Source organism: Anabrus simplex, chromosome 4 (genome assembly GCF_040414725.1).
Source record: "Anabrus simplex isolate iqAnaSimp1 chromosome 4, ASM4041472v1, whole genome shotgun sequence".
Classification (NCBI taxonomy): domain Eukaryota; kingdom Metazoa; phylum Arthropoda; class Insecta; order Orthoptera; family Tettigoniidae; genus Anabrus; species Anabrus simplex.
The window spans coordinates 325,068,360-325,095,118 of NC_090268.1; the positions used below are offsets into that span (position 1 = coordinate 325,068,360).

General features: G+C 40.0%; 1 protein-coding gene across 7 annotated transcripts in view; it reads right to left on the reverse strand.

Moving 5' to 3' along the window:
* The window catches only part of LOC136871946 (uncharacterized), a 519,021-nt gene that overhangs the window by 95,830 nt on the left and 396,432 nt on the right, over positions 1 to 26,759 (reverse strand). For all 7 annotated transcript variants that reach the window (XM_068227261.1, XM_067145692.2, XM_067145697.2 and 4 more), the window contains one exon: positions 14,683 to 14,839. In XM_068227261.1, coding sequence (XP_068083362.1) covers positions 14,683 to 14,839 — 157 coding nt within the window. The remainder of the gene's footprint in view (positions 1 to 14,682; positions 14,840 to 26,759) is intronic.

Consider the following 26,759-nt stretch of genomic DNA (forward strand, 5'->3'; position numbering starts at 1 on the left):
CATCTTATATTTTCTCGGCTGAGTTTCAACAGTTCTTTAGTATGCTTCTTGTTTGGTCCTTTTATCAGTTCCTTTGCAAGCCTGCACCCTGGAGTATTTTTCCAGATTTCCATTTGTTTCTTTTGTACCCATTTTCCTATGTAGTGTCGGGCTTGTCCATAGCAAATTCCAAATACAGGTTCTGGGCCTACAAAATGTGTTTCGGCCTCTTTCCTGGACAGTTTATCTGCCTTTTCATTTCCTTCTATACTGCACGCCCTGGTACTCATTTTAGTTTGAAAATATTGTACAATCAATGAGATACCTCGATATTTGTTGCAATCCTTCCTGTTCCCTTGCATATAGATAGGTGCAATTACTGCCTTTGTCCAATCTGAAAGTACACCTTACCAACACTCCGTGCTAATCTTATTATTCTATGAAGCCACTTCATCCCTGCCTTCCCAATATACTTCACCATTTCAGATCTAATTTCAACTGTTCCTGCTGCTGTATGACAATGGAGTTTATTTACCATCCTTTCCACTTCCCCAAGTGTAATTTCACCAACACATTTTCCTCCTCCCCATGAGCTTGGTTGTTCGCGACTCCACGATGAAGATTTCCTTTTACGTTGAGAAGATTTCCAAAATATTCCATCTAACTGTCCAGTGATTCCTTGGGATCTATTATGAGTTCACCCGAATTACCCAAAACACTGTTCAGTTCCTTTTTCCCTCCCTTCCTACGATTCTTTATTACTGTCCAGAAAGGTTTCCCTGCTACTTGACCTAGCATTTCCAGGTTATTACCAAAATCTTCTTTTTGGATTCAACAACTATTTGTTTCGCTCTGTTTCTTTCACCTATGTACAATTCTCTGCCTGCATCAGACCTTGTTTGGAGCCATTTCTGATAAGCCTTCTTTTTACGTTTACAAGCTGCTCTCACTTCATCATTCCACCAAGATGTTCGCTTTTTCCCATCTTTATACATAGTTGTTCCTGGGCATTCCCTTGCTGTTGCTACTACTGCACCTCTGTATAGTACCCATTCTCTTTCTGTATCCTGAACCTGCATACTGTTCACTATTCGGAACTTCTCACTAATCATATCCATGTACTTCTGTCTAATTTCCTCGTCTTGGAGATTTTCTATACCCTTGTTCGTTTGCAGATAGATTTCACGTTCTCTATCCTAGGCCTAGAGATACTTACAGTAGTTCACTACAGATCAGATAGTGGTCTGTTTAATCAAAAAATCTCCGAAAAACCCGTACATTCCTAACAGATTTCCTGATTTCGAAGTCGGTTGTGATATAGTCTATTATGGATCTGGTACCCCTAGCCTCCCATGTGTAGCAGTGAATAGCCTTATGCTTGAAGAATGTATTCGTAATTGCTAAACTCATATTAGCACGGAAATCCAGCAGACGCTTCCCATTCCTATCTTCCCCACGTTTGCCAATCACTCTTTCGTATCCTCCAGTTCTATTTCCAACTCTCACATTGAAATCGCCCATCAGCACTATCCTATACTTGCTTTTGACCCTGACTACGTTATCACTCAATGCTTCATAAAACTTATCAACTTCATCCTCATTTGCACCCTCATATGGTGAATATACTGAGACAATTCTCGTCCTAATTCCTCCACCTGCCAAATCTACCCACATCATTCGTTCGTTTATGTGCCTAACAGAAACTATGTTGCGTGCAATAGTATCCCTGATGAACATCCCTACCCCAAACTCTGCCCTTCCCTATTTAACACCCGTCCAGTACACTTTATAATCTCATATCTCTTCCTCGTTATCTCCCCTTACCAGCATATCACTTAATCCTAGCACATCCAGGTGCATCCTCTTTGCTGATTCACTCAGTTCTAAAATAAGACCAAATCATACGTGATGCACAGGTCGCATCCACGACCCGACAGGTGTGGGGAAAGCGGTAGAAGAATATCATGTAGCGTTTATGACAAGTCCGGCCCCTTGGCTGTTAGTAACGTTTAGAAGTAGGTACTTGGTGTCGCACAAATTGTATGAGTAGAAAGACATAAACTGTGGGAATCCTTTTCATTTCGAGAAGACTTTGCTCCGCGCCTCAGGAGATTACGACTGTTCTAACAATGATGACTGGAACTAAGAAAAACTTGACCGTTTCTCTGTTGATTAAGTAGCCTACTCCCCTTCGTCACTAGATGGGTCACTATGTATCATTGAATATTCTACAAGAAATGCCAACTGCGATTTTGAGATATTCACTCCAAATAGTTCAAAATCATCTGAATAACCGACAAGTTGTTTGAATAAATAGTATCCATCGGGAAGCGGGGGGGGGGGGGTTTGCTCAAAAATTAATAAATATTGCAACAACTTAAAAAATTCCAATGACAATTAAATGCATGTTTTATTGTCCTTATTGATTAATCAGTAGGCTATTTACCTATGGCCTCACCATCTGGGCAACCCCAACATTTATCACTCTCTCCTCTCCAATGAACTCCGTACCGTACGCCATGCCCTCCGAATCCCATTCCGTTTTCATACCTCGACTTATATACCTTTCCCTTCCCTAAACTCGTCTCCTGTGTCCTAACCCAATTCCAACGTGCCTTCTGTCGAGCCCTCAAACGAGATATCTCCCTTAACCAACTCCTAAGTGCTCCTAAGAGATCCACATCCCCCCTTCCCCACACTTTATGCAAATTCCTCTATAGCTTTACTGGTCCCTTCCCCCACCTAAGGTGATACTTAACTGTGATCTGTGACGGAACGCCCTGCACCCTATTATCCTCCCATGACACACACACACACACACAAATAAGAATGGAATTGGACAATATGATCCGCAATAACAATTGTTATGGAAAACCTTATATATAAATAATGTAAATAGACACTTAAAACCTAATATGCATTGTGTATGACATCTTGATAAAACTTAAATTGTAAATATCCCAAACTATGAATAAAAAATAAAAATACAGAATAAAAGAAAAAAGAACAAATACGATTAGCCTATAAGCCAAACCCCTTCTAATTTCTACATATACGTTACCCAACTCATGAATCCCTCGCTCCAGATTTAATCCACCTGAATCTTCTGGCGAGACAGGTGTTACCTTCTAGGTGGCCCACCTCCCCCTTCAGGGAAGGAATGAAAACTTACTTAAAAACTAAAACTGAATCTTTGTGGTTTCCCTAGTATTAGTATTTATTGAACAAAACAGGCCTTCGCCCCATACAGTGTTCAACATCTTAATAAGCATGAGCAAAATGTATAAATTCCCTCCTTTAAAAGCAATGACAGAGTAACCATATAGTATTAGAAACAAAAGACCTACGGTCAACTCACTGCCGGAGAGCCGTTGGCCTTTGGACAAAATCTACCTTTATAAACAATGATAAGTGTTTCCCTAGTATTAGGATAGCTATCCTAGGGGGATTATAATAAATTTCTGATTACGCCATCTTAGCTCTACGTTGAATTACAGAATAGATAAGCTCATCACAGGTGGGGGCAGAGGGGTTTAGTCGGAAGAAATGTAATAGAATAATAAAATCAAGTGCAGAGGAAGAAGTAAGCCGGAAACAGTGTTGTGGCGGAGGAGAGGGGGTAATATGGAGATAATTAAAGAAGGTTAAAGGAACGGAAAAGAATAAGAAGAAACATACAATTATTAAGTAACAGGCACACATAGATGATGGACATATGACACACTGAGTGTACCATCCCGTAATGAGGAGAGTGCTAATTTGGAAGAACCCGAATTGAAACAGGGACAGTGAAGGACAGGGAGGGAACTACGTACCCATATTAATATAGGCCATGGAAGCATCAATATATATCATATGTAGTAATGTGAATGTCGCATCAGGAGCGTGACAGTTTCCAGATATTATCAGAACGCCATGACGTCAGTCACACTGACCTAGAGAGCAGAATGAAAAAGAACGACACGCCAAGCATAATGGTTGTGAGCGAGCTTTATCATCATAAAATTGTCAGAATCAAAGTTCATCATCCATATGCCAATAGTCAATTGCTTTAAATGTGTGTGTAGTTAAGAAATAATCCCCTATTTTCCAAATTCCATTTAGTGAAATCATTGACGATCAGTTTCTCATTCCTTGTATAAGTGTGTACCAATGTACAATAAAAGAAAGCCAGGGGCAATCTACAGAATATAGAATACCTATATTTTACTATGTAAAAGGAAAACTATAGTCTACCATAAAACACGGGTAAAAAAGCTCTTCAAGGGATCGCGTATGAAGTAGAAGACAAGCCACTGTGCGTACAGTATAATAGATATAGTACAAAGTTTCAGGACTGATGATGCCATCAAACTAAAATCGTCTCCAAAAACTCACGTTTCCGTACATTACTCCGCTGCATCCTGATTAGCTCACTGCTTAGTGGTTGGCTTCCCACCCAGAAGGCCGAGGTTCGAATCTTGGTGGATCCTGGGTCGAGATTTTCATATCAAGTATCACGTGACGTGAGGAAGGTCTTAAACCCCGGCCGAAACCAAAATGAGCCTGAGAGGCTCCACAGACCCCATAAGTAACTGGAGCAAGCTGAAGAAAGTTTTTCCGATCCCGTATCAAGAAATGAGACTAAGGGGCATACATACATACATACATACATACATACATACATACATACATACATACATACATACATACATACATACATACATACATACTTTACTCCACTGTATCCTTTCACGATGTAGTTGTGGCGAGTGAATCACGATTCTTTATTATTGCTCTTAAAATGGTAATTACAGCTTAAGGCATTCAAACAGTCATTTTTTTTTTTCAATTTTGTATGCCCAGATAATTCAGTAATATGTTGGAAAAAATATTGCTGTTTTACCACAAATTATATTTTCAAGAACCTTTTTCCTTAAAACTCAGACACTATCTAATATAAATTCTCGAAATGTTTTGAGTGCGTTTGGGCATATTTTACCTACAATATGATGTGAAATCACTTCCTTGTATTGGAAAGTTCTTCAAATAAAAAACAAAATTTTTTCAAAAGATTCTGAAAAAATCAACACATTGTTTTTACACTACATTAAAAATATTTATTAAGCAATGTACTTGTCTGTTGTTGAAATGTTGTTGTACAGTAAAAGAAAGCCAGGGGTAATATGTAGAATATAGAATACCTACATTTTACTATGTAAAAAAACGCGTGTTAAGCTTACGACACTACCTGTAGACATGTGATTTCCTCCACACTACACCTGTGGTGATTTGCGATACTTTACCGATGTTTATTGAGAATTTCATGTCCCCCCGACTCTTTGGAGTCTTAGCAGAGAGCAGAGAATGTGATTTCTCAGTATTACGTTCAAGAAAGTTGAATACCTCAGGGATTTGTCATACTGTTCGCTATCGCCATCAACGGTATAGTTGCCGCTGCTGGGGCTGCAGTTGTAATATGAACGTTGCTCGAAGTGGACTTGCCACAATGTGCATAGCCGCACGGTAGAAGAGATTCTGAATCGAATTGATGAGAGAAGATCAATTTGATTAAATTCGACGAAATGAAGAGCTAGAATGATAGGACACATCTTAAGACGCCCAGGAGTTGTTCAGTTGGTGAGGGAAGTGTAGGCGATAAGAACGGAAGGGGTAGACCAAAGTATGAACATGACAAGCAGATTAGAGCAGATGTAGGATGTACTGTAGTAGCTGAGTAGAAATGAAAAGGTTAGCACAGGATAGGGTTGCATGGAGACGCTGTATCAAACCAGTCTATAGACTGATGGCTCAAAACAATAACAACATATCATTTTAATGTTTGTGTCCATTGAATTTGTTCAGAGAAGATGATCACCTAGTTGCACTTTTAAAAAATAATCACAACCACCACCACTGTGTTAAAGTATTGAATTATTGAATAAGATAACTGATTTAAAGTACGTAGACTAAGTTGTAATATATATAAGAAATGTATTGCAGCCAATGGCCAATTTAATACGTGCATAGAGATTTAACACTTATTTGCAAGTATACCTTCGCTCTTCACTGCAAAACCCAGAGAATGTGTCCTGTCTTTGCTTGTACCACATCGTGTGATGTCTACCACACTTTTCTCCACACAGCAAGCAGTTGCACTCTAGGTCCGGCTAATGGTATTTCTTTTTTGCTGTACACTATATGGTGAAAACCATGCACCGAATATCTCGTTACTACATATCGTAGATCGTACAGTGCTTTAGTCCAGTCAGAAGAGAGCATCGCATCAGTGGCACAAAATACAGCCCATATCTCTTCTCATTCAGTTTCCATTTTTGTCAGTAGTGTATCATATCCTGGCGTAACGGGCAGCAGTATATTTTGTCTCGGGTCTTCTAGAAATATGGTTCTCTAGCTAGGACATATACTAGACGGAATGGTGTGTACTTTGAAAGGCATAACGCTCTCTTGAGATAGATTTTATCCTTTCCAGATCTGCCAGTTGTTTTCTCTTGAGGTGTATCCATTCATTTTCTAATCCATAAGATGCGATTGATGTTTTTTACATGGAACAATTGGATTGCTATCTTTACGGACAATTAGTGAATTTATTTTATGTTACTCATCGCATCCACTGCAGCGTTCGGTGTCTTATCACCTAAGCTGTAAAAATGTTTTTCCGGCATCTGCAAAGTTATCCCGAGGTACTTGAAATCAATTACCGACGGAAAAAGTATGTCTTTGTAGTATATCTTTCCCCATTTCCCACTTTTCCTGAATGTCAGCATAATTGCCTTGTCCTCGTTCAAGCATAATTCATTATCTTCAGCCCAGTCTATATACCAACTTGCAGACTTTGATACCGTTTCTACTATATTCGCTGTGTCGACGTTTAACAGCAGGGCACTTAGAGCGTTTTCCTGGAGTGCGCCACGAGTTTATTATATCGGCTTGGACTTTGAGAGGATGTCACTAATCTCCACATAATTCCACTTGGAGAATATTCCGTATTATTCTGCTCTTCGCCTATCAATTTCTCCAGTTTTCAGTAGGACTGTTCTGTTTATTGTGTCAAAAAGCCTTGCTGTAGTCGATGAATACTGCGTAAAGTTTTCCACTTGGTGATGCTAAAGCTTTCTCTATTTCCGTCTCAAGACACTGGATAGCTAGTGTGGTGGATCTACCCCTCCGGAATCGAAATTCGTCATCGGGTATCTGCATTGCTACATCGTCTCTCAGCCGTTCAGCTTTGATAGAATTTTGAAGAGCGCACATTCAAACGGCTATTCCTCTGTAGGCGCTCGGGTCACTGGCGTCTCCTTTTTCCTTGTAAAGCATTTTCAATTGTAGATCTCTTCCAGCTGTCCGGTGCATCTCCACGTCGAATGCACTGATTTAAAAGAGAGACTATTATATTTTTAAAGACGGGAGCCATACTTTTAAAGTGTTTTTTATAGGTTAGATCAGGACCACATGCATTGTTACTCTTTGTATTGTTTATCATCGTCTCTTCTTCTGTGAACAATGTTGGATGTTCTATCCCTGATGGGCGGGTTTCCCTGTCTTGAAGAACATACGATACATGCTCCTTCAATATCTCCATTGGGATACTCCTTGGGAATCGGGATTGTCTCGGATTTAACGCCCTGCAGGGGTTCTGCTCTGCTTCTTCTACAAGTTTTCTTTCTTCATTCTCTTGGTAAGATGTCCTTGCTGCGTTTAAGATGCCCTTGTATTATCTCCTTTTCTAGTTGTAAGCTTGAAGGTTCTCTATTGAGGAATCTCTTTAGACCTGATGTAGAGTTGTTAGGGCCACATTGCGGGCTATGGTGCAGACTTCACTTTTGCCTGTCTTTTATCTCTTTTATGTTATTTATTTAATTTTACCCAGAATATTCTAGGTTTTCTAAATAACACAGAATAACACACAGTGGTTTGATTATGAAAGGTGATAAATCAGATTAGTCTTAAACGATAGTATAGGTAATAATTAATCATGTTAAATGACATGAACGCCATACAAATGATTTCGAAGAATCGAGACGGAGTATTTGATTATTGAAACAACTGTCTCATCTTGTAGATTTCTCGGCAGTTAATATTTTTGTCGTCATGTCACGAAAGATTTTGCAATTGTTCCCCTCGCGCCAAAGAATACTCCAGTTACAGTAATTTTTCGAAGGTTATATGACTCGAGGAAGAAAGGGATGGTTGGATTATAAATATTATTTTTCTCATTGTTCACGTCAGTCGACTGAGAGGCTGAAGATTCAAAGCATACCATTGGATCAATCATTTCTACTTCGTTCATCCGCCTATCAGTCACTATAATATCAATCCTGCGAGTGCTACATCAATCGGCCTTGTAGCGGACTTCTTCGTACACTTCCAGATTTTTGAGACGAAGAGCATTAGCGATCATGTTTCTGATTATATTATGAAGTTTGATTCTAAGTGGTTCTCCTTGAGGTAAGGTATATATTTTCTATATTGATCACAGCAACTTATTAAACTTAATCTTGTAATAAAGAAATGAAACTAAATAAACTATATATTGTCTGCTACTTCCAGACAAGTTAAATATTGGCCATGAATCCCCACAGCATCGCAGAAATTGAATCACTGATATAGAACTTCCCAAAATTTCATTACTAGTCAAGTTAACGACCAAGACAAACTTGAATCTTAGTCAATAATGTCGCTGCCCCAATTTATAACCACATCAGTAATTGCGGAACAAATTATGCTATTACCATTTTAAAGGACCCCTTTATGAGACCGACGAATAAAGTGTTTGCTCGCCACAAGTTTGCAACACGAATACAGCAATCGAATGAGTCATTTTACGAAATACATTGAGGTATTGAATCAACTAAGCAAAGAAACCTTTAAAGCAGTAACTGCTGAGAGAAACAGAGACGAGTCTGTCCGAGACGCTTTAATCAGTGGTTTACACGAGTCGTTTAAACGCCAAAGACTCGTTGAAAGTATAAATCTCTCGCTAAATTATGCCTTCAGTCAGGCACGGGCATTAGAACTAGCTCAGCAACAATAATATTTTTACCAGACTCATACACCAACAACATCAAATTCCATGTCAGAAGTTGAGGAACCTGAGGGCGTATGGGCAGCTATTACCGTGCGTTGCTACTTTACTGGTTTTAGCAAACACGCAAGAACCGTCTGTCCTGCTCGGGACGCTGTGTGCAGAGGATGCGGCAACAAATGGCCATTACCAAAAGGTATGTCGGCAGCGCTCTGCTAAGAAACGAACAGGTATTACTTCTTCTATTCGACCTGTTCTTCTATGCATAGCAAGTGCAACTACTGGCTTACTTAGGGCAATTGTATCGTTTTCTCTACGCGGAGACCTTATCTCGACCTTAACTGACACAGGGAGCACATCAAGTTCTGTCTGTGAAACTCTTGTACGTAATCTTCAATTCTCTGTTTTATGGAGCACCGGTATGGAAGTTTCTATGGCTTCCGGCAACCTACGATCACCTTGCAGTGGAATATGCCATGTAAATCTAATACTACAAGGACATACTTATGAAACTGTCATTCAAAATATCCTACCTAACATCTGTTCAGATATTATCAATCACAATATTCTAAACCAACATTCCAGCGCAGGGCCTCTCAGGGTGCATGTACTGTGCACGGTGCAAAAGACGACTTCGCTTGGTTGACCAGAGTGCAGACCCCCACTCCTCGATTTGGAGAAATAGCGTTGTATCTCTCTTTCCCCACGCCTGTCTCGCTCGCTACCCCTATCTCCCTCTTCCTCACTTGCTCCGTAGCGTTCCAAATCCGAGCCGAGTTGGGCCGAGCTTAGCCGAGTAGCCCAGACGAAGCGTTGGTCCGAGCCGAGCCGAGCCGAGCGGGACCGATGCACAGTGCACGGAGCTCTTGCCCCTCGATATGCACGTGTGAGATTTTGGGCGTTTGAGAGGCCCTGTTCTAGCGTTAGCATTCAATTTGGTGGTTACGACGACCTATTCGTTATTTGTATTTCAGCTCCTCCACTTAAGGAACCCGCTTTCCTATTTCAGAATAAAATACCAAATCAGAAACCCATTTCTATTAAACATCGACGTCATACTGATTCAGGTGCCAAGTTCTTTCTTTTCGTTCTGGCCATCTGAGGACCACGTTAATTCGTATCGGCTTCGTTTCTTCTGGTCTTTCTCCATGACCACTATTCTTTCATTGTCATACTTTGCAATCTGCGCTCTTCTGTCCATGATGATTTTGTTCTGGGGCTAGTTCTGTTGTGAAAATCTGTGCAAGCTTGAATTTTTTAAATTTAAAAATCACTCTCTTGTATATCTCTGGTTCCTGTATTCCCATTTCTTCGAGGTCCCTTTGTACCTTTTGGACGCAGTGTACTTTGGGTCTCTTGTCCACAAGAGACTGATTTGCAGTGTTAACCTCCCCTGGCCCATACTCAGGATGATTCCGAAGAATACGCTCCTTCTTTTCCGTATGACGTACGAGATTTTCTCCTTCTTGGTATACAGTTCTTGGTTCGCTCGCCTCCTAAATGCTGGGGCTGTACCTTAATTAAGGCCACGACCGCTTCCCTCCCATTCCTAGCCCTTCCCTTTCCCATCGTCGCTCTGCTTGTTCTATATTATGTGCATGTACTTCAACACAAGTTCTCAGCCAAGGCCAAATCTCAGCTCGCTGTTTTTTTTTTATCCATTCTGATAACCAAATACAATATAGACGATCCTTTAACCTCAAAAATGTCGCGCGCGGTCGCGCGATGTTCTTCGATAAACAAAACACAATAGATCATGCCACTATTCGGTAACCAGAACTACAGGATCCAGGAAGTATGGGCATAATATACAGCATTGCCACATCTCCAGTGAATACTTACTGTATCAATGAGTGTGCTCTATAAGTACTGCCTATGAAATGTAAACTCATATAAGTGAATACTTATTATAAGTGATCCGTTATTACTTGAGGGTTTCACTGTATAAGTCTGACTATGAATTCGGCCCTTTAAGATGCGATGGTGTAATGGAAATTGTCAGGGTTGAAGTAATTATCAATGTGTATGTATGTTGGGTATTCAGCCCATAGGCTGGTTTGATCCTCCACAGTTCCCCCAACAGCTGTCATAGATAGCCTAGGCGTCACTGAAGAGGCATACTAGGGAAATGAGGAGTGAGGTAATTTCCCGTTGCTTTCCTCACCAAGCCAGAAGTTGCTTTAGATATCAGTCTGCCAAGCCCACTGAAATGCATGCACCAACCGACCCTCGGAGAGACAGTTTCACACCATTCATACCACGGACTGGCTGCATACGGAATGGTATTACTAGCATCACACATACCTCGGTCACTTTCATATTGTCAAAGCCAAGGATGAGACTGAGACATGTCGATGAAAGTAACACATTTATTCTAGCCCATACCAGAAGACATAGCGCACTGTAAACATTAAATCTCGCCAGCAAAGGCATCAATACTTCAGAAAATAAGAATGACGTGTATTCCTCCGTAAACTCAAATCATACAGCAGTGAGTGAATTGTGATTGAAAATATTCCGTACAAAACGTCATAATTAGTACTTATAACGCAAATGAGGATTTATGAAAATATATTTTGTATAATCGATATGAGGAACGCTGTTACTGTTGGTTCCATTGGCGGTTGGTTGGCCACACTGCAGGAAGAGCAACCCACCGCTCCCCGCAGGCCCGCTGCAAGGACGCGAGGAAACGTGAGCAAGCAGCCCTTTATTCTTTCCTGAGCGAGCGTTAATGGGAGATCGTACCTTGTATTCTGACAATGTTAAAATTTTTCTCATTTAGGTACATTTATCTCAAGAACTATGCATGATAAGGAAGTAAAAAAATTAGTGGCTGATAGAGCATGATTGTCTCTTCCAAACGCCATTTTTGTAGCTAGATTGTTTTTATAAAGTGTTTTTAGAAATAATTTCGTAAGTTATTAACAAATCTATATTTTTGAAATTAATTAAGTGATAATTTCCAAACTATTTTACTGAAGTTCTTAAAAAAAATTAGTACATGATCTTGTGCTTATCCTTTGTAAAACGTATAATTTTCATTGTTCTAAGATAGTTCCTGAGAAATTGGTAATTATCAAATAATTAAATTGAAAAAATGGATTTTTTAATATCTTACGAAGTGATTTCTAAAAACCAAGCTATGCAAACTATTCAGGTACAATAATGGTATTTGAAAGAGACAATAATAATGTTATTTGCTTTACGTCCCACTAACTACTTTTTTAAGGTCTTCGGATACGCCTAGGTGCCGGAATTTAGTCCCGCAGGAGTTCTTTTACGTGCCAGTAAATCTACCGACACGGGGCTGTCGTATTTGAGCACCTTCAAATACCACCGGACTGAGCCAGGATCGAACCTGCCAAGTTGGGGTTAGAAGGCCAGCGCCTTAACCGTCTGAGCCACTCAGCCCGGCTGAAAGAGACAATCATGCTCTATCAGCCACTAAAAGTTTACTGTTTCATCATGCACAGTTCTTGAGATAAATGTACCTAAATGAGACAAATTTAACATTGTCAGTATACAAGGTACAATCTCCCCTTAAGAATGGATATTGGTGAGCACTTCTTTGAAGAGGGTGAAGTATCATCGTGAGTATCATGCTGAGAGGAAGAAATGACAAGGGATGTCTACAGGAACCTTAAAGAAAATTCCAGTCGATAGGGCGGTCAATTAGACTGGCAGGTTTCTGAATTCTAGTAGTATAAGTTTATAGTTTTGTTTTATTATTTGAACTTACTCATTCAACCATATTCCTCACTTCAGTTTTTTAGAGAGAGAGAAAAGGTCCTCGGTTCTTGATGCATGTTTAAAAATTGCATTGTACCTGTTCAGAATTCATTCAGATAAATTTATTTTAAAAGAAGTTTATCCCAGTCTCCCTATTATCTGATCAGTTATACCATTTGTTTGTATTACGTAAGATGAATCACAACAATAGCCCTCATCCAAAGCCATTTTAGGTAACTCTCCGAAGGAAACGTTATCTGACAAGTAGGTAGAAAACCAAGCGTCCCATTGGGGTACCTGTACCCTTACGATCCCAACCAAAACGTAAAAGAACGCAGCTTATGGTGCGCGTGGTTCTATCTGACGCAGGCAGTGTTTCCCAACACCCTACAAACTTAAAACATGGCATGTGGGTAGTTTTCGCTGTAGACAATGTAGAATGTTAAAAACTAATTATTAATCAGGGGAGGGGGTGAGGGCTAACCAAAGTAGAAAATGGCCCCCGAAATGACATCAGCCTGCAAGGCAGATCCTCGTCAGTAGCGGCGAGTGGGAACTAGAAATGAGGGGGGAAATATTCAAACAACAAAAAAAGTACCGGGAGTCCGTGATATAGTGGGTGGGGGGTGGGGGGGCAACAAAATTGAAAGGAAAGTTACAAAATGGTAAGATTTTGATGCTTTCTGAACGAATTTCGACAGAGTAATAAACGCTGACAGTTTACCTACAGTAGTTAACCGCAGTAATAATAGGTGTTGGGTTTTTGGTTGTTTTTTTTTCTTTCAGATTTTGATTCAATACTACAGTAACAGTTTCACCAAAGGGAACAATTGCACATGCATTAGGCATACTAATAAATAGAAGTATGGCGTGATTATACAATAAAAACATTTAGTATCTGACTACACACTAAGAAAGTAAGATGCTGGATAGAACCACACAGATAAACTGCCTGAGTGAGACTGCCAGACTGAAGAATGCGCGCGCCAAGCGGGTGAATCATACCTCATTGTCCATTGGCAAAAATATACTCCTGCTTCCCTTCCTCACAGCACATGCTAGAAGTGCGATTACCATCCGATGGCACGAACCTGCGCGAAGCCCCGAGCGTGGAGGGGAAAGTAGGGGGAGGAAGTTAGTAGAGGGGTTGACTACTGCTGAGCTATTGGGAGCGAATTGAAGCCTTATCACCCTACTCGTTCACATACGAAACTCATATTGTGCGCAAAGATTGTGCTGTGGCGCTGTACGAATTAGTTAACTGCGTTGAATGAATTTTGTGCATATTCTCGTTGAGTAATTTTTGTAAATAATTAAAGAAATTAAATAAGACAACAGCGCTTGTATACATTGTTTTCTCTCATTCCTAGTTTGAGGTGGCTAAAATGGAACAACATTTTTTCTCCACAAAGAGGGGGAGGGGGCAACTTAAAGAGGAGCTAGGGCTCTCAAATTCGCATTGTGGTTTGGCGACCACAGGTTCCCTAGTTGAGTCAGATATTGCTTCCACTTACATGTGCCAGGTACCTTGATTTTATTTTTCATATCTGGCGTCCCTTGGTGAACACTTTTTCTTTTCCGACCCCGACGGTATTAGGTTTGCAAGGCCAAGGGCATGTGTCCTGTTTGCACCCTTCGTGGATCTTTCCTTTCCCTCTGCGATGCCTTCATTTTTCGGAGTGTCAGACCTTTTCCATTTTCCTTCTGATTAGTATTAATAGAAGATGGTTGTCTAGATGTACTTCTTAAAGCAATAATCACCACCACAACCACCTCACATCCAGACGCAGAGGTTGCCTATAGGCGTCAAATAGAAATAGTCAGGTATTGTCTCGGACACTCTTGGCACTAGAATGCATACGCTTATTTGAATAAATAAATAAATAAATAAATACATACATAAATAAATAAATAAATAAATAAATAAATAAATAAATAAAGCTTACCTGGTACGAAGCGACTCGGTACTGGGCCGTGATAATCCATCTCGTTGGTCACATTGAGGGTGTAGAGGACCACTCCTGCTATCAGCAAGGGCAGCCACAGAAGCCAGCGACCTCCTTGAGGCTTCTTGTCGGCCACCGCCTCGGGCAGCAGCCCCATCTGAAGAAGAAAAAAAAAACATGCATGTTATATCATAATGTTTTATTCTGATTTAAAATTTTAAAATTTTTGCTGAAGGCACACTATCTGAAGAAATTGAGATCCATGGAGCAATCAGTTACGGCAATGTCCCATCTCTCCTTACGTTTAACAAAGAAGAGGCCATAATGAATGAGGCACTGGGGTTACTACGTACAGAAAGAGTCTGCATCAACGAGGAGCACATCATCAACATTTTGACCCTTCCAACTAAGAACATCGTATCTGCATAAAGTAAGTTGTTGAGGAGCGCAGTTTAAAGTTTTGAAAATTACCAACAAATCAGAGAGTTTTTCAATATTAACGTTATGGAATGCATTTACTGCCTAGTTTATTTTGCCCCATGAAGGGTGTTGTAATGTATTAAATAACTTTTTACATGTAGTTAGGATATTACTGAATTTAGAGTTATCCAACGAAAAACATCGCATGTGAAGTTACGATATTCTTCATTGGAGATGTGTGAAAAACTAACTGCATACGTCAAGTTACGATGTTTGGACATTTTAATCCAATAATGACCACCAACTTCAAATTATTATTTTTTAAGTTAAATTTTATTTTTACTCCTTAAAATGAGCTGAAAGGAAGAAGTGATTGAACTTTACTCTCTTGAGATTATTGCCTGTGAAAATGGAGTCAGATATGTATTTCAAAATACAATAATTTACAAGTTAGCGATTTGGAGGTATAAGGGTATTTTTAACAAATTATTACCGGTAGTTGTTATTTTTACCTTTCCAAATTTGTTATTGTTTGGAAAATACAAATATAAAAACCTAACCAATTGAACTGTGAGACCACTTCCTTTTATCAGCCTTTGTTAGTCACTTATTGTGCCGGATTCAGTTGGTTCGGCTACAACAGTTTTCAGATTTTTGCAGAAATGTTCGTACATATCTGGAGTGAGATTATGTGCACATAAAGACAGCAGGTTGTTGTTCTTTTCCGGAGCTACTGGCAACAGTTACTTATAAGAATTACCGACTTCCAAAGTGTGAATTGATTCCTGTCTTCCTCGTCGTTTTTGGCTAAACTTCCTCATTCCTACTCTAATAGGAGGCTTTTAGCTGTTGCTGGTAAAAACTACTTGCACGATCTCCTTCGAGTCTGGATTATTTTGCATATTCAATCAATACTGATCCGCAATTAGGGCAGTCGCCCAGGTGGCAGATTCCCTATCTGTTGTTTTCCTAGCCTCTTCTTAAATGATTTCAAAGAAATTGGAAATTTATTGAACATAAGTTATTCCAATCTCTAATTCCCCTTCCTATAAATGAATATTTGCCCCAATTTGTCCTCTTGAATTCCAACTTTATCTTCATATTGTGATCTTTCCTTTTAAAGACGTCACTCAAACTTACTCGTCTACTGATGTCATTCCTCGTCATCTCTCCGCTGACAGCTCGGAACATACCACTTTGCCACTCTTTTACTTACAGCCCTCGTAAATTCTTCGACTCCGTTAAAATGACCGAGCGATTTGGCAGTGCGTTTGGGGTCGCGCAGGTGTGAGTTTGCATTTGGGAGATAGTGGGTTCGAATCCCACTGTCGACAGCCCTGAAGATGGTTTTCCGTTGTTTTCCCATTTCACGCCACGCAAATGCTGGGGCTGTACCTCAGTTAAGGTAACGACCGCTATCTTCCCATTTCTAGGCCTTTCCTATCCCATTGTCGCCATAAGACCTATCTGTGTCGGTGGTGGTGGTGATTATTGTTTTAAGAGGAAGTACAACTAGGCAACCATCCTCTAATTAACACTAATCAAACGGAAAAATGGAAGGGACTCGACACTTCGAAAAATGAAGATATCGGCCAAAGGAAGACAAGGGGCGCGAAGGGCGTGAAAATGAAAGACTCCCTAGCCCTCGCAAACTTAATAGCGTCGGGGTCGGAAAAGAATAAGAGTTGACCAAGAGAGGTCGGATAGGATAGATGAAAGTGAGGAGCCTGGCACAAGTAAGTGGAAGCAATGCCAGGACTCACCTAAGGGCCACGTGGTCGCCGACCCACGCTCCAAAGTTCAGAGCCCCTGGGGCCCCTTTTAGTCGCCTCTTACGACAGGCAGGGAATGCCGTGGGTGTTATTCTACCACCCCCACCTACAGGGGACCTATTTGTGTCGGTGCGACGTAAAGCAAATAGCAAAAAAAAACTATACCATCGTCACCATAAGACCTAGATTATCAGTGATGGTGCGATATAAGGCGAATTGTAACATTTGTTACAATGCGGGAGTCATCGTTATAATGTTTGACGCTTGCCTTAGTGCGCGGCAACGTAGTAATCCTGCTAACTTGATTAAATAACTGAGGAATTCCAGCCGCACAAGCACACAAACACTAAACAACCTACTAAACCACTTATCAAACACAATAGTTGCATACTGTTGCAACAACTTCACACAGTGTGCTTTGATAGCGAATTCCATTGATCCATTCCCCATTTAATAGCTCGACCAGGCCAGGCAAACGTCTTGTTCAACACTTAGTGAAGTAAGATGCGATGCAGCATTCCAAATTAGATGCAGTTTATCCTACCATTTACCAATTTACCGCCAATGAGTACCAAAGCACTTTTCGCAAGTCTCTTTAATGGGAAAATTCGCAGTTTACTTAAGACTCCTTTCATTACATACGTTAGATGGTTGCAGTTAATCTTATACCAATGCACTGCCAGTAAATACCACAGAATGTAGCCTATCGCATTTCTTTTCAATGCAGAAATCGCAGTTTACTTCAAGTACCGGTACTTCTTTCATTACGTAAGATGATGACTGTAAATTACGACTGATACAGTGATATGGAAGCATGAAGGTAATTATTATACACAGTAAAACTTCGATAAATTGAAACTCGATAAAAGGAAAATCTCCGAAATCCGATTTTTTTTTCAATTTTGCTTCACGTCGCACCAACACAGATAGGTCTAATGGCCATAGAGTTAGTAAATAATACACTAGAGGTAGCTGTGGCGCTGCAGTCGCGTGCGAAGTTGAACGAGCGCCCTGTTTGACAAAAGCTGGATTGTTTGGCACTGTCACTACAGGCGTTTCTCGATTAATTGAGGTCTTAAACTTCTCTTAAGGAAAATGTCAGTCTCCTGGGCAGCTTATTGCTGCACAGGGAGGTTCATAAAGGGCAATGGCGTATCATTCCGCAGGTATGTTTATTTGAAATTCATTTTCGTGCGAATATGTGACACTTACGGTCATTTGGTTTGGCCTACTTGCGCTGACCTCGCGGTTTCTTTCCCTGTCAACGTGAATGAGATTCTTTGAACTTTACCATGAAGACGGAAATTAATGTTTTAGGAGCTATAAGGGAAGGCATTTTCTTTCACTGAATGGCCATGTCTTTGAAAGCAAATACAGGCCTATGTATACATCGTGCTGGCAGATCATACATGCATGATCCTAATAGGTTAACAAAGATAATTTTGTTTCGTAACCAGTAAGTTGATACACTATTACTCTTCGTTATAATCAGAAAGTAATGTTGATTTCGCAACATATTTCTTACAGCGCTGATTATATTGACAGGTATAATAATTGGCTCCTCATGGCCATGATTACTCAGTGTTTAGAGGTTAACCTGATATATTTCTTTTCATTTCTTGCAATGCTACTGATGTGCATGATGCCGAGCGAGTAGCTGTGAACTTGGATTCGGGAGATAGTGGTTCGAACTCCACTGTCAGAAGCCCTGTGGATGATCTTCCGTGGTTTCCCGTTTTCACAACAGGCAAATGCTGGGGCTGTACCTCCATTAAGGCCACGGCCACTTCCTTCCCACTCCTAGCCCTTTCCTATTGCATTTTCTCCATAAGACTTATCTGTGTCCGTGCGACGTAATGCAAATTGTAAACAAACAAAATATTATTGTGAAGATTTTTTTCAACCCTGTTCAATCATATCATTTACCACTCTCACTTTCATTAAAGGAAGTTATTTTACAACTTAAAATCTTAGAGCAAATCAAACATTTCACGAAAAGCCAAATAAAGAACTCCATAATAGACTGAATAAGGATGTAAAGGAGAGGGCATATTAGTCTCTGGTAAGACGCCAACTAGAGTATGGTTCCAGTGTATGGGACTCTCGCCAGGATTACCTGACTCAAGAATGGACAAAATCGAAAGAAAAGCAGCTCGATTTGTTCTGGGTGATTTCCGACAAAAGAGTAGCGTTACAGTAATGTTCCAAAGTTTGGGCTGGGAAGAATTGGGAGAAAGAAGACCAGCTGCTCGACTAAGTTGTATGTTCCGAGTTGTCAGCGGAGAGATGGCGTGGAATGGCATTAGTAGACGAATACATTTGAGTGGCGTCTTTGAAAGTAGGAAAGATCACAATATGAAGATAAAGTTGGAATTCAAGAGGATAAATTGGGGCAAATATTCATTTATAGGAAGGGAAGTTAGGGATTGAAATAACTTACCAAGGACCGAGCTCGATAGCTGCAGTCGCTTAACTGCGGCCAGTATCCAGTATTATTTCATGCCTTCATTTGTGGCGAAGTTAAGGCTCACGGCCCTCTCTTACACTTAACCACATATCTAATAAACTTTATAAAACAGAATATGAAATAATATAACAAAATATAAATCCTAACCTCATTCATTCTTCCATTCATACTGCCATTCATACAAGCTGGTTATACATTTAATAGGTAATTTCGGCAAGACCGCTTAAAAGAAGCTAAGGAAGTGCAATTCCTAACACTAACTGGAAGGGAATTCCATAGCCTTGCACCAGACACTTGAAAGGAGCGGTTAAATGAAGATGAGCGATGCACAGGAATTGAGAGTATCGTAGTCGATGGTGTGTCGTGTTCATGAGAGGAGGAGAGTAAATTAAACTTTGAGGATAAATACTGGGGTTTAGATTCATTCAGCAGACGAAATACGAGAGTAGCAACGTGAAGATGTCGTAGTTTATCGATTTTTAATAAGGAGAGAAGTTCATAATAGGAGGAGATATGAGTTGAAAATTTAATTGAAAATATAAACCTAATGCATGAGTTAATTGCCCTCTGTAATTTTAGTGTCTGTTCCATGGTGGTATCTATCATTACAATATCACAATAATTAATTATGGGAAATATGAGGGCCTGGATAAGTTTAATTTTCAAGCTTAGTGGAAGAAGTGATTGGCGAGTTTTGAGAGGGTGAAGTGACGAGTGAATTTTCCTACAGATGCTTGTTATGTGCTCACTCCAATCTAGTGTGTCACTTATGTTAATTCCAAGATTTTTTTACCGACTTCTGAAATGGTATAGCTACACCACAAAGCAAAAGTGAAGGCAATAATTTCTTATTAAGGATATTTAACTGCCTTTGTTGCCCTATTATAATAGCTTGTGTCTTTTTAGGATTAATTAATCAAATGTTTTTATTAGAATAGGAGCTAATCAGATTTAAAATGGAATTCATCTGATGAATTCCAAACTCAATATCAATAGCTTTACACTGAGAATATATTTGTAGATCATCTGCATATAAATGATACTTACAGTTACTGAACTGAGAAGATATATCATTGATATATAGAGTAAACAGAAGAGGTCCAAGCACGGATTCCTGTGGGGCACCTGTTTGCTTCGTCTACCAGTCTGTGGTAATGCCGTTTATGACAACACGTTGTCGCCGATTGGAGAGGTACGAAGCAAAGAGCTGAATAGCAGAGGGACTCAGATTAAATCTTTGAAGTTTTGCTAATAATATGTCAATATTTACTGTGTCAAACGCACTACTGAAGTCAAGTAAAATAAGTATAGTCACTTTCCGCTCATCTATAGCTCGTCTAATGTCGTCTGTAATTCTTAGTAGTGCCGTCCCTGTGCTGTGTCCTTTCTTGAAATCAGATTGGAAGGGGTCACGCAGAGAATATTTTTCCAGATATTGTTCAAGTTGGCTATAGATCAATTCTTCAAGAGCTTTAGACAGTGCTGAAAGAATGCATACAGGACGAAAGTCGGATGCTACATTAGCTGGCGACCTTTTTGGAACTGGGACAACTTGTGCATCTTTCCCCTTTGTCGGAAAATAACTACGAGAGAGGCATGCATTAAATAAGTCAGTAATAACCGGCAATATTATATCCATAATGTTAGTAATAAAGAAAATAGGGATTTCATCAGCCCCTGTTGCATGAGATTTAATTGAAATCAGTACTCGTCTCACTTCAGACTCTGAAACAGTTCGAAATTCGAAATATGGGCGATCAGATGATTGTTGTCGTATTATAGACTTGATGGTGGCCTGCACTATATCGTGTTCAGGAGTAAAAACATATGTTGAAAAGTATCTAATAATCTCGTCAACCGGTATTTCTGGTTTAGCATGGTTCGCAGGAGGCCTTCCAATACCTCATGAACGAAGTTGTCGCCAAGTACTACCAGCGTTTATATTATTGGATAGACGCCGGAAAGTAATCGAATTTCTTATTGCGGATAATTTGTTTAATTCGATTTCGCAGTACACGGTATTGTTCAAATGTGTCAGCTGATAAATTTCGTTTGTAACGTCTATATAACGAATCACGCTGAGCCATCAAAGATTTAATTTCAGTTGTCAGCCACGGACAGGGCGGCAGTGTTACTTTCACACAGCGCTTAGGAGCATGCTTATTGTAAAGTCCATGAATATGAGAATTAATATTTTCCAGTTTTTCATCTATGTCATTCATTAGTATTATGTCACCCCAAGGACATTGGCATGCATCTTCTTTTAGGTGATAGAAATCTATATTTTTAAAGTCCCTAAAAGTCACGTATTTCGACCTATATTTAGAAACTCTTAGCGAATACGCTAAGTATATAAGGTCATGAGTTGATATTTCAGGAACAGGTATTTGACTGTGTTTAAGAACCTTGTGTGGATTATTGGTTATCATGAGATCAATTAGTGTATCGGAAGAGACGGTGGAAGTATGAACGTGGTTAGTTGGTTCCGAGGGCAATATTGTCATGTCACAGGAGAGAAAAATATTTCGAAAAAGTATTGTTTCACTAGTCCGAGTTAACAAATTTGTATTAAAGTCGCCTAGTATAATCACGTGTTCATAAGATGGTAAATGTCTCATTAAATCGTCCTCTAACTCAACAATGCCCCCTGCATTTGGAGGCCTATATACAACCCCAATGAGTACTTTACCCAGCCTAACGTCAATCACAGAGCTAAGGAAAATTATTAAATCCCTTAAGGACCAAAAAGCACCCGGGCCAGATGGAGTTCAAAACAAAATTCTCAACGAACTCCCGATCTGTGTCATAGCACACCTTGTTGAAATACAGTATATAACGCTGCTTTGAGGCTAGGCTACTTCCCTGACAAATGGAAGATCGCAAAAATTATTACGCTACCAAAACCCAATAAAATCCCCTCAAATCTCAATAACTATAGGCCAATCAGCTTACTAGACAGCCTAGGCAAGATACTAGAGAAACTCATCCTACATCGACTACTTGCCACAGACACCATTAAGACCGCCATTCCTAACGAACAATTTGACATCAGGCAAAATCACTCCACGACACAACAACTCATCAGATTGGTCAATATGATTACAAAATCATTAAATCATCATCGTGCTAGACCAGTGGTCTATCTAGACATTGCAGAAGCCTTTGACCATGTATGGATTGATGGACTACTAATCAAGCTCAAAAACCTCCAAATAGATCCGATCTATTGGAAAATCATAGACAGTTATCTTACCAACTGAAGATTCTTATGTAAATGTCAACGGTCGACAATCAACATCTAGACCAATCCTGGCTGGAGTGCCACAAGGTAGCATACTAGGCCCGCTCCTATACTTGCTATTTATTCATGATATCCCGCAAACGGAGGGGACCGAAATCGCCATGTATGCAGATGACACACTTATCACGGCGGATTCGTTCAAAGTTCAAGTCGCTGTCAGCAAAATTCAAGTAGCGATTAACAACCTCGTAACCTGGCTAGAAAAATGGCGAATAAAAGTCAACCCTCAAAAGACCACTGCAGTTCTGCACAGTATCATCTGGCACCACAAGCCCACCAGTTTTGTTCACATTTACAACACCCAAGTCCCATGGTCCCCTGAAGCTAAATACCTGGGGGTCATCCTAGATGCAAGACTCAAATTTCGCTGCCACATCAATAACGTGCTGGTGAATGGCAGAAAAGCTACACATAGCATCTATAATCTTCTATCCCGTAGATCCAAACTATCAGTCTCCAATACGTTACTGCTATTCAAAGCTCTCATAAAAACCACCATGTTATATGCAGCCCCAGTTTGGGGTACAGCAAGGGACTGTTACATCAACAGGTTACAGATCCATCAGAACAAGCTCCTCCGCATAATCGATAACTCCCCTATGTACACAAAAAGCATAGATCTAATGAAGAAGTATAACATCTGCACGATAAAGGAAGAAATAATAAACATGGCCAAACGCTTCTACGGCGCAAAACCAAAGACAGATAACCCGCTAGTCAATGAGCTACATAACATGGACGAAAATGTTTTCTACAAGAAAAAAATCCCAAAACGCTAATCTATATATATAAAATAAGAGTTTTGTCTGTACATTGCTCGGAATTTGAAAAGAATAGTATTTCTGTATCGGCCATGTCCATAGTAACAAGAAAATGTACTTTTTACTTTTCCGTAATTTCTGTCTGTCTGTCTATTTGTTTGTATGTATGTACACGCATCACGAGAAAACGGCTGAAGAGAATTTTATGAAAATCGGTATGTAAAGTCGGGGGATGAGCCGCTACAATCTAGGCTATAAATAATTTTAATCACGCCGAGTGAAATGGTAGTTTAGGGGAAGGCCTTAAATTTAATTCTCGAATATTTATATTATTAGCGGTCCTATAGATAAAAACTATATAACTAAAGTTATATAGAATTAAATTTCCAATCAATTATGTCTTATACATTTTTACCGTACCGGCTCTGATAACACAGATATTAATGAATTTGTAGTTTTGTTGCTAAGTCCATATCAACGCCTAGCCACGAGAAAAGGGGTTAACAGAATTTAATGAAAACCGCTATATAGTGTCGGGAATAAGAAACTACAGTCTAGGCTGTAAATAATTTTATTCGCCCGAGATGAAATGGTAGTTTAGGGGAAGGCGCCTAAAATTAATTTTTTTAATACCGGTACTTATGTTATTGGTGCTATCGAAAAGTACTGCATAACAAAAGTTATAGACAATACAATTTCCGATCATTTATGTTTCATTCAGTTTTACTGTACCGACTATGAGTGGTGTTTCAGAAGGCTTACAATATCGAAAACGCATAACACTGATCAACAATAACTTTACATTGACCAATGTTTGTTACTAATCAACAATAACTTTACATTGACCATTGTTTGTTGTGATGTTCTTCGTTTCTTATGGTCCCGCTCAACTCCGATAGATGGGATTACTACTGCGTACCGAGTATAACAGCACCGACTGAACGTTGGCGGGAAATAGCTGGGGAGTTGGAAAACTTTCTTCTTTAGCATGTCATTCCTCTGGTTCATGTAGCCTCCGTGGCTCAGACGGCAGCGCATCGGCCTCTCACAGCTGGTAACCGTGGTTCAAATCCCGGTCACTCCATGTGAGATTTGTGCTGGACAAAGCGGAGGCGGGACATGTTTTTCTCCGAGTACTCCGGTTTTCCCTGTCATCTTTCATTCTAGCAACACTATCCATTCTCATTTCATAGCATCTATCAGTCATTAATGTATCACTGGGAGTGGCGACCCCATCGTACTAACAGCCTATATATCTGCTTCATTCAATACATCCCTGACCCGGTCAATTACTGGAAAACAGGTTGTAGGTTTTCATTTTCATTTTCCTCTGGTTCACACATTTTCTGATACTGCAGGTACGTAACACACTGGTTCATCATAGTATTCCAGTTATTCGATCCTTACTCTGACGCGCTGTTTTGAATGAGCTGTATGCACACTTGCGACAGAGGATCACTTAGTAGTAGTAGTAGTAGTAGTAGTAGTAGTAGTATGACCTGGTCTAGAATTACTATTTAACCCTGACAGTAACACGTCTATAAATATCGCTTTAGTTACACCACACGTTTCGAAGAGTCACTCAAAGCCTATTATTTAAAGCTACATTAAAGTTACCAGATGGAATGAACAAGGAATAGAGGTGATGGAGGGGATAACTCTCCCCTCCTTATGAGGAATAGATGGCATTCATTCGCACAACACGTCAGAAAAACGTATGGTGTTACTGTCAGGGTTAAGCCTATTTCAAATTATAGCACCACAATTCACTAAATAACTCAAAAGTCAACCCTGAAAAGAGCTGTTTCTCAAGAAAAGCTTCTTCCTCTTCACTTTTATTAAATTCTACATTCATTTAATTCCAAATTAGCAGTGAAGAGGGGGCTTCTCCTCTGGCTTGGAGGAAAAAATTGCCTCCAAATCAGATAGGTTTTTCCGTTGCCATTGTAGTGAATTGAGATTTTTCGACTCATCGGGTACTCTTCGGAAACAGATTAGTAAAAAGACATAGTTTTTGCCCTGGGACTCTCCACTAATCGCCTTCCCCCCACTCCCCCACCCCCCCACCCCCGCACCGCATAAAAAAGACGAAGAGTGTTCACAGATCAGAACTGTCTGCGACTTGGTAATTCCAGCATAGTACTGTTCGTTAAAAGTGAGAAAGTGTGTGGTCTTTCATATGATGGAGTATTTCATATGAAAGTATTGCTTTTAATCGCGCCATTCCTACTGACGTCATTGCAATGACCTATGTTCATTTCAGTTGGAAAAAACACTAAGGCAGTCTTTCTGAGGTTGTATAATGGCTGGTGGAGAGAGAGTGTCTGCCATTATAATGACAACTCCCCAACCTGGTGGTGACTGATGGTAGACAAGCGGGCCTGTCATTACAATGAAAATTCCCTAACACAGTCTTCATATGAGAAAAGACGTTTGGCGACTTCCCCGTCGCGTTTCTAGGGTAACATTAAGAGCTATGCAATTTAATACAATCTTGCTCACAACGTGTATACTACCTAGCCTTGAATTCCGTGTACAATGTAGAATTCCGTAGCGAAGCACGGGTACATCAGCTAGTACTACAATAAGAATAGCATAGTACACACTACCTCAGTACTAGACTGCCCTAAGCTTTACACCACCTCAAAATACTGACTCAATAACCAGGTACACACACTAACTTACTAAGGTACCCATATATTATCGCCTAACTAATTTTGTTAATAAATGAAACCCCCACCTGGCATTGCCAGACGCTAAGAGTATACTGTACATACTGTAAATACAACTTGTGTAAATACTGTACATACAAAATGTACATACTGCTATTTAGTGATTCAAGCTGGATATAAAGTTTTGTATAAACTACATCACCAACCATATCACAGATATGTATACATGTAGCACTGTCGTTACAAATACTGCATGCACCAAAAACAACGAACTTAACATAAGCACGTATTTGCACCCTCCAACGAGCCCTTCACTCTCACTACCATAATCAAAGGTCGGTCGCCCAAGTATCTCAGGAAACTACAAACAACAACAACAAAAAACACAACACTTACTCAAACAAACGTACATATAGCCCTAGATGTGCTTGCTACTAAATATTAATAATTAAACGTTATGTTAGCAAACTAGCACATAAAGCAAGCTGAACAATAAGCTGCAAAACACCAACTTGCACCAAGCAATCTTACCACCCCTTGGTCTGGGACATAGGACCTTGTAGGTCGGAGGTCCCACCTTTCAAATTCCACTGGCGCCGCCCGCTGGAGGGTAGCAACACGAGTTCAGTTCAGTTAACAGTGTCTATAATAATTTCAACAAACATAAATTCAGGAACAGGATTT